Source organism: Micropterus salmoides, unplaced genomic scaffold (genome assembly GCF_014851395.1).
Source record: "Micropterus salmoides isolate LMB-PRFRI ecotype aquatic unplaced genomic scaffold, ASM1485139v1 Ms_hic_scaffold_12, whole genome shotgun sequence".
Classification (NCBI taxonomy): Eukaryota; Metazoa; Chordata; class Actinopteri; order Centrarchiformes; family Centrarchidae; genus Micropterus; species Micropterus salmoides.
In genome coordinates, this window is record NW_024040263.1 from 31,736,190 (window position 1) to 31,748,277 (window position 12,088).

Consider the following 12,088-nt stretch of genomic DNA (forward strand, 5'->3'; position numbering starts at 1 on the left):
AAGTCTGCAGTAGTCTGAACGACTGCCGCTCTGTGGCTCTCACCCCCATTCTGATGAAGGGCTTGAGAAACTACACTACTACTTGTACAGAGGAGCGACAGAAAGCATCCTGACTGGAAACATCACCAACATGGGATGTGCACGGCCCAGAACCGGAGGGCTCTGCAGCGAGTGATTAAAGCCGCCCAGAAGATCATTGCTACCCGTCTCCCGAGCATCAGCGATATCTGTGAGGATACTAAAAGACGAAGAAGAGATTGAACAAACTCTCACATTTGGTCTCATGTGACAATAATCACCGTTCACCCTCGGGTGACGCCAGTGACCATAACAAGCTGGAAGCATTAACGAACCACCATCTTGATTACGACCCCACAGAGGTTAAATCTCTGAGCCGGGAACTGGTAGCAACAGAGCCAGAGTGTCTGTGTGAAAAGCCACAGCCTGCATGCCGGTGTTGCCCAGTTTATTGTGGGATCTCTGTATGAAAGCGGTTGTGTTTCGGGTTACGCTCGCTCACGAGTCGAGCTGAGCGAGCGGACGAGCGCACACGTGGTCTTAAAACTGCACCGCTAGTGGCCGCTGAAAACTATATATTACACTTTTAACTAATATATTAGCAGTAAGCTATATAGTATAATATTAAATTAAATTATTAAGAATATAGTAATATAATTAGTATATTATACTAATAGTTTACTATTAAATTAGTGGTATTCTTTTTGTTTAATGCTATAATACTGATAGTCATTCATACTAGTCCCTCCTCCAGGTTGTGGGCAGATTTAGCCAGAGTCAGGATGACATTAAGTGCTGCTTCTAGCCGCCTCCTCCTGAGAGCAACATGTTCCCCTTGTTTTCCATCTGTTTTACTAAAGCTATTGTTATAAATATTGTTCAGTAATCTTGTGTGGTGTGGGTTGCGAGGGTGGTGCTGGTGTATCCGTCCCTGGTTCGAAACTAAATTACAAGTCCCGCATTCCACAAGCCGCACTGCAGCAATCGCAGTTTTCTGTGAAGAGTGTTTTAAAAAGCTGTTTTCAATGTGTTTTTCACTGTGCTTCTAAATTTCTTTGTGTGCTCCTAAATGCTTTCATACATGCAGTTAGAAAAGTTAGAGCCCTGAAGTATACGCGCATGTTTAATTATTTACCTCTTACGGTTGTCCCTAATGTTGCTCGTGTTCTTAATTTTACGATCTTGGAAAGCACTTTGTGCAGAAATAAAATGATTTCTTTACACCTAGTAAATGTGTCGGTCCACATGGACTTCTCAACATTTGTCTCTTGAAAAGAAAGGTTGAGACTTGAACCCTGAGGCCATTATACTGTATGAACACACCAGTTTGTGTGAGACCAGAGCCACATGAACATGGGTGTGTTCTGCAAGTCTAGATCAGACGATATTGCAACGCAGCTCAGAACAACAATAGAACTTACTATTATCAATTTCTGCTGGTCTTTGTTAGCTGAAAAATGCTTTAGTTTCTGTGCAGCCCCTTCGCATATCCTTAAACACACAAACCTGAGACGGACGTGATCGTGTCCAACAAGGACACTCTCAACGTTACCCTACTGAGTCTCCCGCCTTGACACCCCAACAACACACAGACATCTGATAAAGCACACATGCTTTCATTTCACTCCCCCATTAGTACAAGTGGAGCGATAACTACGTCAGACAGATAGCAGTGTTTGTGTCGTACAGCCATTAAAGAACCATAATCGGCTTCCTAATCTATCAAATTGTATATGTAGTGTGGGTGGCCATGTGTGCTTTGATTCAAATATGCTTACCAAGGTCGTTTTTTCTGTCTGGTTTTTTTGTGTATGTATGAGAGCGATTTAAAGGAACAGACTAGCATTTAGTTTAGAGGACTGCTCTTTCCTCCACCACACCACCTAGTTTACTTTTCACTTTTCAGCTGTACAAAGCAAGTTTGCCAGTAATTTGTAAAGATTTGTCCATGAGTCTGTTCCTCAGGTCTCTCCTTTTACTCTATTTATCTAACTTATTTTCTCTATTAGAAATATTGCTTTAGGAAAGGATAGATGATATTAACATTCAAAAAAAGCTGACACTATATAAACAATTCTTTAGTATTTTAATATCTCCTGTGTCCTCTTTTCTATAGTGTCGCCATCATCTCCAGGAGCTCCAGCACCAACGGGGACCAAGCCAGATGACCGGATCAGCAGAAGTACACTTCCTGTGTGCAGCCAGAGCACGGCAAACCCCGTCATCTCCAGCACTGCAGCTACCACCAATACTCCCAGTCCCGCAGTTACCAGCGCTAACAGCCCTGTCCCTGCTGCTCCAAAGCCTCCTGCAATGAGGAGCAGAGCTCTGTCACTGCAGGCCAGGACCACTGCTGCAGGTGGGTGAGAGACACCCAAATCTTTCACAAGCAAATGTATAGATGAGACACCATTAGCTTATCCATTTACTCACTGTTTTCAATTAGTAATAAGATTCAAATGATATACATGTTTGTAGGCTGAGTCCAGTTTTTATTTTTATTTTATTTTTGATTTTTGAATGAAATTTTAGATGGCGTCAGACACACAGTATAACTTAACACTGCAATCGGGATTCTTAGATGATCCATTTAAAAGGTGGAGGTAGTTTGTCCTGTTCCTTAACGAGAGTCATTCTGATTAGCAGCCTGTTCGTCAGCAGTGATTTTGTGATATCTGTTTAGACGGTATGTGTTCAGTGAGAATCACATGGCTTTAGATGGCATGGCAGACGGTTGTGTCATAGTATTTCTGAAATGGTTTGGGATACAGGCAGGGTCATGGAAGCGTTTCATGTTCATAACGGGGCTCATTATGAGTCAAAGTGAGAAAATGTAGGTAAAAATGAACCACTGATGGAAATGCTGTTCTGTTTCCACACGAACGTTGCAAAAGAATTTAGTTTCTACCTTCTTGGGCAGATTTATTTTGATGCCACAAGATTGCAGTTTAACTTGAGAAGTCCTGTGATGGGATTTAACTTCTTCTGTCCTCTCCACAGGTCTGAAGACAGTCGCCAACAACAGCACAGCTAAGACAGCATCTGCCAATCAAGCAGCAGCAAAGACCGCTCCTTCTGCCAATCAGGGGCCGACGAAGCAAGCATCCCAGTATCCCTTGCAAAGAAGCGGGTCGGCGAGACTCAGTCGACTGAACAGCACAGGTAAGGATGTGTGCGATTGTGTGACTATTACCTGCTTGTGTACTCATGTTGTGTGTAAAGGGCTGCAGGTGTGTCAGCGTCTCACCTGCATTAATCCCAGGATTCTTGGCAGTGGCTGCAATGGCAAACATCCAACGTAATCACTGCTAGTATATGTGATTATGTGTATGCAATGCATCACGGATGACGTTGGAATGAGAGCACCTGAACGTATTTCATCTGGTGCTCTGAAGGCATTTTTGGGAGAACAACTTTCGCTTTGTGCCAAACAAGGATGCTTTTGCTTAAAACTCTTAAAGATGCTGCTGTTAGCATGATGGAAAAATGGAACCAGACTATGTCACTCTGGAGCTGGAGAAAATATGCTTGAGGCTTGGTTTTGTGGTCTGCAGATGTTATGTTCTGTAGAAGTGCACATTTCTGTCCTATTAAAAACAGAAGTGTATGCGTGCGGCCGCTTGTTGCGCTCATAGACGGCCGGACGGACACAAGCATGCCTGTGTTTTTAGTAGTCACAAGTGTGCACACAAGTGTACTGAATGTACGTGCGTCTTGTCCAACGCCCCATAGGCCGGCTACTCTTCATAAGCGTCACATTTTCATGTGACTCATAACGCACTCGGATCAGAGCGCTCAGTGGTTTACTCTCTGTTGATCGTGGTATTGATTCTGACATGCGCGCACACACACAGGCTCTGGTTTTATTGTCCTAGAACTGTTTTATGGTCTTAGGGGACAGAATGTCTGTCATGTTGTGTTTTTTTTTTTTTTTAAGGTTGATTTGAAGTTAATATTTCGGTCAGATTTCTTTTCTTTCTTGCATTTCGCTGTACAGTGCAAATTACAGTTTTACCAGGCAGTGTTTACGTGAAAATGTATCTGAAAATATAGAAACTCAATGATCATTGTATTTGAATACGATCTCAGCTCTGTGGATGGCCAGGTGATAATGAATTTATTTTGACCACTAAACACGTTGTTGTTGTTTTTATCTTCAGAATATAGCTCAGGAGAATCAGCTGCTGTATTAATTTCTTGTAGGAGGAAGCTGTAGTGAAGTGTGACTCTAGTTCTGTTCACACTGTATCAAGTGGCCACTTTTCTAAAGGCGGACTTTCTACTTAAAGGAGGAATATAACTCGTGTGGTTTATAATTTTCATGTCTACCTAATCATTTCATTTTCTCTTTGGTATCCACTTCAGCATACAGCTATTTGCAAGTTAATGAGGTCCACCTGGCTCATGCACTGCAATACACACCAGCTTAGTAATAAATCCGACCACCGTGAATGTTTTTCTTGAAACCGTTTTAGAGAGGTGTTAATTCAACTGTACGCTTAATAAAGAGGCTGACTGTTCTTCTAATATTTAGTTAACACCACTTTATGCGGTGAACATTATCAGAAGCACCTCAGTATAATGCAATGCAAGCACCACAAACCTCAGCCTGTAAAATAATAATAATAATAATAAAGTTGAATTAACACCTCTCTAAAACAATTTCAGCAGCAAAGAAATGAAAATACATTAACAGGGTTTACAGGGCAACGGTTACCATGTTCCTGTCAACACATCTCCCTCTGCAGAAAAAAACTTAAATTTTGGCTTCTCTCCTTTTTGAAAACGCACCTAAATTGCTAAACAAACAAGCAGTCTGCGTCTTTCTCTTCTAAAAGGCAAAATGTGGTTTGATCAAGAATGCAAGATCTGAGAAAAATGGCAAATGAAGACCACTGGCAGCCATAAATTTAAAAAAACAAAACAACATACAATTAGGAACAAAAATCTACATTTAAGATATTATCCTAAGCACTACCCATCCAAAATGGTGAAAATGTTGGCTTTCGACTCTGTGTGGTGTGAAGGGCTTTATAACAGACTCTACCATTATGGGAGCAAAATGTACACTGTATTTGGAAAATAGGTGCACTGTAAAAAAATTGGAGACACAATCTGAATTCTTCACCCGGAAAAGAGGTGATCGTCAGGGCTGCAGTTTACGTCCAACTTGCTGTTCAGTTGGTTCAATGAGCTGCTCCTGGCCTCTCCTCCCAGACAGGGAGCTTAAATTTCTGTTTATGCTGATGACATGGGCCCAGAAAAGAGCCCCCTATGTCAGCTGTGGTGAACTAACTGCCTGCTCTCAGACCAGCCTCACAACAACACTGCTTCCACTCAGAGGAAATAAAGTGTAAAGAAACAGTAAAAAGTAACATTATCTGGCCCTGAAAAGAGATGATGAACTCTCAGAATATCCCTCTCCCATCTGACAGCAGAGACAGATCCTAACTAAGTATTGGCTCAGTGGCAAGAACAGGGAGACGCATAAAAATCATGGCAACAACAAGAAAACAGAATGTGTGGTCAGTGTTGGGCAGGCGAGGCCGAGACAGAGGCGCAATTCCTCCTACGCTGTGAAACATTCAGTGAAATAAGGAACATTTACTTTTAAAAGTTCGACAGCTGAGCTCTCAACATGAAAAACACTCAGACCGGGAATATCCTGCTGCCCAGTATCTATCAACGTGCCCCAACACAGTTTTAACATTCATTAAGAAAATGATAATCCTGCAGTGTTATATGTATTTTTATTTTACATATATTTATTTTAATAGCACAATTCTTCTGTTTATGTAAATGTTTTTTATATATCACTTGTTTTGGTAATATAGACGTCTGTTTCCCAGGCTAATAAATTAACATCTAATTGAGGAAGAGAGAGAGAGAGATGAGTTTGTACTTTGCTGCTTTGGCAAAATTGTTTTGAAACTTCCGTGCCAATAAGGGAGAGAGAGAGAGAGAGCGAGAGAGAGAGAGACTCCTCCCACCCTGTTGGTCCCGACAGTATTTTATATAGATTCATCTGACACTCTCTCTTCTTCAAACGGAGACAGAGAAAGAGGGAAATAATGGTAGGAGTGTAGTGAGAGAGCGAGCAGCAGAGAGATTATTCAAATCCCTCCCCCTCCTCCTCTGCAGCAGCAGCACTGTGTGTGTGTGGTTCACAAAGGGAATGTATAGATGCTTGTCTTTGTCCAGCCACCCAGTGTGTGTGTGTGTGTGTGTGTGTGTGTGTGTGTGTGTGTGTGTGTAAATGAGAGCTACATTTCTTTGCCAGTCTGTGAGACAAACACACACTCTGTGGTGTGCGTCACTGTGTGTGTCTTGTGTGTAACAGCAGAGGCGGACTACTAATCATCACCAGCGTTGAAGCTTTTCTCTCCTCCCTCTCTCTCTCTCTCACACTACCTCTCTCTCGTTTCCCTCCTCGTTCTCACTCTCCATCTTTCTCGTTGGATGATTCACGACCACCTGGACGACAGTGATGCACGCAGCTGTTTTTGGCGCCATTTTCTCTTCTTTTGGCAGAAACCAGTTTTCCTTCGGCTTTTATTTTTTTGCATTTGCGGTGGCTTTGAATCGTTGAAGGCAGCTGGCAGCTTAACGGACTCCCTTTTTCCTCTTTTGTTTATGCTTCTCTTTCCCGAGTCAGAGGTTTACCTTTTTTAAATTTAAAATCCTGTTTTTGTCTTTATTTATTTTTTTTCTGATCTCCAGGTGGATGCAAGACACAAAATCCAGCAGCAATAATTCTTCTGTCTTTTCTCTTTTTTTTCTTGTGGAATAATTTTCACTCTTTTCTTTAATTAAAGAGGAAACATTTTACCAACCAGAGACTTAAAACTTCAGTCTGAAGCAGCCATTGTGCATCTCAAATCATTCAAGGAGATTCAAGTATTTCGGGAGCTTTATGATAACAAGGAAATAATTTCCTGAAATAGGTGACAGCAGGAAAGACCTGGAGTTTGGTCTACAAGCAGAAAAAAAAACTGGGTTGGTATTTCCTGCAGCCCAGGACTCCTAAAAAGACAATCCAGACTAGACACATCAGTCTAAAACCAAGTCTTGAGTATCTGAGTATTGGAGGACAAACGGAGACAATGTTATGGTCTCCCAGACTGTCGCTGTCCTACTTCCACGTGAAGCTGACAGCCAAAGGACTTTTCCGAAACCTTCAGCTGCTGTCGGGATGCAGGAAGAACACGGTGGTCTTCCACGCAGGTCTGAATATGCCGCTGTCCTCCATGTCCTCGCATCACCCAGCCATCAATTGTTTCATCTTTTCAACACATCCGTCTTTCCGCTCATCAATCAACGCACATTTCAGGCCTACGGGTTGATCACCGTGTCCCCAACCTCCAGACCATCTGTGACCCCATCCTCCATAGCAGCTTTACACCAACCTGCTCATCCATCCATCCATCCCTCCATCCACCATCTTCCTCTTTGCCATGTGCTCTTAAAGTGCTGGAAGATCCTCCATGTAGGCGTGAAACTGATACCCAGCACCTTTTCTTCATCCACCATAGATGCATGTCAGGGTGGGGTTTAAGTGGGATGCTACCACACCCTAGATATGGAGCTAACTGTGTTCTAGATGGGGCTGAACAATTTTGAAAAAATATCTCATTGAGATTATTTTGACCGATATTGCAGTTGTGATATGATTTGTGATGTTAATAAATTATATTGTGATATTTGTGAGGACCTATACCAAACAAAGGTGTTTTCTTAAGTCTCTAGAATATGTTGTTTAGGCCTGGACATCTCCGCCGCTCGACAGTATTTAATTTAAAATGGTATTTTGACCAACAAATAACCTTCAAAAAAGTTTGAGCCTCCTGCTATTTGAAAATTGCGATGAATTGTTCAGCCGTAGTTCGAGACTCCTTGCACATTTCTGATGGCATCATTTTTGCTACTAGGCAGCTGTAGCTCAGGAGGTAGAGCTGGTCGTCCACTAATCAGAAGGTTGGTGGTTCGCCCCCTCAGCCCGCAGGTTGAAGTGTCCTTGGGCAAGATACTGATCCCCAAATTGTTCCCGAAAGCAGTGCCTTTAGCGAGTATGTGTCTTCGTATCTAATCTTCATTAGCGCTCCCTTTTGCAATTCGAGAAACTCAAAGAATAAATGATTTTGAAATTATGCCTGGAAGTAGCATCACAAGTGAGTCTAACCCAGAAACATGTGGCTGTGCCTCTATTTGCATTACCACAATAAAATACTTGTCTACCGATCAACTTTCTCCATATTACTTCATCCATCTTTTCAATCGGTCTTCCTCCTCTTCGGTGGGTGAGGTTGCCTTTGAATAAAGTGTAAGCATCAGCTTTGTTGACCATTTTTTAGCTTAATCTTAGAGTCATGGGATGGCAAGACTCCAGATCAGCCTCAAAGGCCACTTCACCCTCTCACATCTCCTCCTCCTTCCCTGCATGGTGTTGGCAGCCATTGTTGCCTTCATCTCTCCTCCACTGCGGGGGATTTCATTATTGTCTGCGCCGGCAACCACATCCGCCATGGATGTATAGGGTTACGACAGGGCCGTCATTTATCTTTACACTATTGTATGCTGTGTGTGTGTGTGTGTGTGTGTGGAAGCTTTCTGCACGAGTGCCTGAGCAGTGGCGTGATGAATAGCCGTGGCTGCAGGCTCCTTTTCAGCTATAGATACCCACGCTTAGAGGGCAGCAACCACGTGACTCGCACACATACACAAACCAGAAATAGCCAAGTACGCATCTGGCTTTTACTTATTCAACCATTAAAGGCTGCTCTCTATTTGTGGCAGGTTTGTGTCCTGTGAGGAACATGGCAGAGCGTGTGTCCTCACGTCATTGTGAATCTATCTTTGGTCTTAACCTGCCAAGCTAAGAAGACACAATGTTAGCATTATGTTAGCATAGACTGAACGTTCATGCTCAATGTTAGCGTTACTTGGGCTGCTGCTTTAGCTCTGTAGTGTCAGCTTGAAGACGCATTAAGACAATGAGCTGAATATTTTAACGCATTAATAAAAGCTGCTTTAGTGTGTTTTTTTTGTTTGTTTTTTTTAAACGTGGCATGCCCGAGGCTAAAGTCAGAAGCTTGATCCGCTGCCGGGCCCTCCTGAGATAATCAGAATTCTCTTTAGCAATAATACAGAATATAAAATAGACACATGTGGGATGTGCCTATGAGGTGATAAACCAACAAAGACACCAGACACCAGCCTTTTGCTTTATTTACAAAGAGAAAAGAAGCTAGCTGCAGATTTCCCCAGTTTGACTTCAACAGCTTCATGTAAGTTTAGTCCTTGTGTGTTTGCCAGTATCATCAGGCCACTGGGTTTACCCTGAGGAATCATGTCTTTGACATGATCCATTTAAAATCTCTAAAATTATCTGCGTGGTTTTTTTTTTCTTCAGTGTTGAGCAGCAAATTATCTGCTCATGTTCGGTGGCCTGTATTTTTCTGATTTGGTTTTTGCTCATCACAGCACACTCCTCCCCTGTTCTTCAGTAAATATTCATCACAATGTTCCTGTCTCAGTTGTACTGTGTATGTTCCTGCTGGCCTTTTTAGCCCAGCAGCACGTGTTTGGCTGCAATGTGTTTTCTCAGTCTGAGCTCCACAGACCCACTTCCCTGCTGCTGCCTGCCATCGCCCAGAAATGTAGGTTAGAGCAGGCTTTAGTCACCACATGTGCGTGTCCACACACATTCAGCAGAGGCAGCCGTGCACAGTGGTTCAGCTGAGGCTGGCCAATCGTGCGAGCTTTAATCTGATGTGGAGGTTTTTTCCTAATGTGGTGGCAGATGAGGGCATTAGAGGTTGTGTCTTTTGGACTGGAATTTTCTCCCCAGGCTCAGCAGAGATGCACAGTAGATGCAGTATTCTCTGATATTTGTAAAGCTTTTTAGAAGATGTTCTCTGTGGAGACAGCCATGTGCTGCTTTTGTTCACATCTGGATTTGCATCTTATTGAGAAACAAACAGTTTTACTGCCTCGGAGGCCAAAAGCTGCTTTATGTTTCTCTCAAACTGCCAGTGGTTGACGTGGTTAAAATGATCTGTGCATTAATGTCACAGCGGTTGTTTAAACTCTTCTTTAATGAGGAGCAGTGTAGAATTTCTATTGTACTCAACATGTGGCTTTTGACTCTTAAGGTTCTCTCAGTGGGATGTCTTGCTAAGTGGCCGCTGCCACCCAGGATGTCATGGTGGACATCGGACAAACGTCGGCTCAGAGCGCTTCGAAATCGGTGGTTATTTAAACAGGCTGCTTAACAGCAACAACAACAAAAGGAAAAACATCACTTAACTATAAACACAAAGGGATTGCAAGTAGGAATAGAATTGTTTAAGGCCAAGCCACCCCAACTCCCCCTGTTGTAAACACAGGTAGGCCACGCCCCAGTGTCACATGTAGCTTCGGAAGGTGCTCGCCTTTATTGGCATGACAATTGACATGTTTTGCCAAAGCACCATTATGATTTTGAAATGCACCAGATTACCAAGGTGTATTGTGGTATGTGTCTTCTATTGGATGTCCATATCTGTAGTGGTGTTGTTGTTGTTTTTATGATACTGAAAGTTGTGTATTTTAATTACACTGTACAGGAAGATGATTGAAAATGAGCAATAACTATAAACTATGTTAAATTGCATCATCCCAATAAATTAAAGACAGTGTTAAGTAGTGAAATTAATTTTAAAAAAACTTGAATAACAAGTTTAAATGTCTCGTTTTGTTGTGTTAGATTTAGAAGCCAGAATGAGGGGTAAGTTCTCCCTTTCTGTCAGACCTGGGAATTGAATCTAAGGCTTGCTGGGGTTTGTGGTGTAAGGTGTGCCAGCTTGTGGCCTGGATGCAGAGTTCGGGGTTTTCTTTGTACAGAACACCTTTGCAGATCTCTGCTTGCAGGATTTCAATTGGCTTTTGTCCCATTTTACCCAAATCATTTTGTAATATATGTATTTGTTCCCACCTACTTTAAATGTTGGGTCATTTGTAACTCAGATTTGTTTTGGAGGGTGATAGTCTTGGTATTTTTCACGTTAACTGTCAAGGCCCAGGTGTGACGGTACTGATGAAGGAGCTCCAGGCTCTTCTGAAGACTTTCTTTTAGTAGGAGACAGAAAGACCAGGCCACAAACAAAACAGACGCTTGATTTTTGTGTCTTGAAAAGTGACACCAGGTGCTGGTGATCGCTCCAATAACAATGCCATTTAATATAAATATACCCTACGTAGAAGTCTGTTTATCTTGGGGAAAGTTTCTAAACTAAATGTGTCCCCTCTTGTGAATTTAGCAAATGTAATACATGAAGTTATTCCTCTCTTTGTGTAAGAATATTGTGTTAGTTTGTCCCGGTGTGTTGCAGTACTGGCATGTAAGCTCCTCCGTCACTAGATAAATGTTATGCCTTATTAAACAGCCAATCAGTTGCACATATTTGTGCAACACACACATCACACAGTTCTGTTGAATAACACATCTTTTGGCGCTGTCGTGGCACAGAATAGAAGCATAATCGCTCATGAGAGGAGCGTCTCTTTCTGCTTTCTCGCTTGCTATATTTTGTCGGCTAAAAACAAATTGACTAATGTAATGGGTGGGTGGGTGTGTGTGGATGCTAGCAGTGCTCTGCTGTAGAACTAGGACAAACGGCCTCCCACGGTTCAGCTGACCTGACCCATAAGAGCCGAGAAAGGAAACGTCAGTAGTCTTTCTTTCTGTCCTCGTGCTGGATGTGATCGTTAGAAGACATGTGTACAAAATGAATCGCAGGTTGTTGCTAGGTAACAAGATGGTCTAGTTTTGCATGTAAGCGGGTCAAAGGTGGACACCTGTTTCCATGGCAACAGCCACGCGGAGGTTGAATCTCCAGGGTGCAGACAATATGAATCAGTGATCGTACCTGAGGGTTGATCGTCAGCAAGCTCTTGATGTTGCTGCTTCGGTGTGCGTCAGGAGAGGACTTGGCATCTTTGCTCCTGCAGCCGCAGCCATCAGTGGACGGATTATTGGCGCAAGAAAAAAAACTCTCTCCTGGGGGTGCAGTTCCTCGTGCTATATTGATGT

At 42.7% G+C, this 12,088-nt stretch overlaps 1 protein-coding gene across 5 annotated transcripts in view; it reads left to right on the forward strand.

Moving 5' to 3' along the window:
- LOC119899812 (microtubule-associated tumor suppressor candidate 2-like) overlaps positions 1-12,088 on the forward strand; it is a 65,444-nt gene that overhangs the window by 32,289 nt on the left and 21,067 nt on the right. For all 5 annotated transcript variants that reach the window (XM_038714592.1, XM_038714594.1, XM_038714591.1 and 2 more), the window contains exons 6-7: positions 2,135-2,377; positions 3,019-3,180. In XM_038714592.1, coding sequence (XP_038570520.1) covers positions 2,135-2,377; positions 3,019-3,180 — 405 coding nt within the window. The remainder of the gene's footprint in view (positions 1-2,134; positions 2,378-3,018; positions 3,181-12,088) is intronic.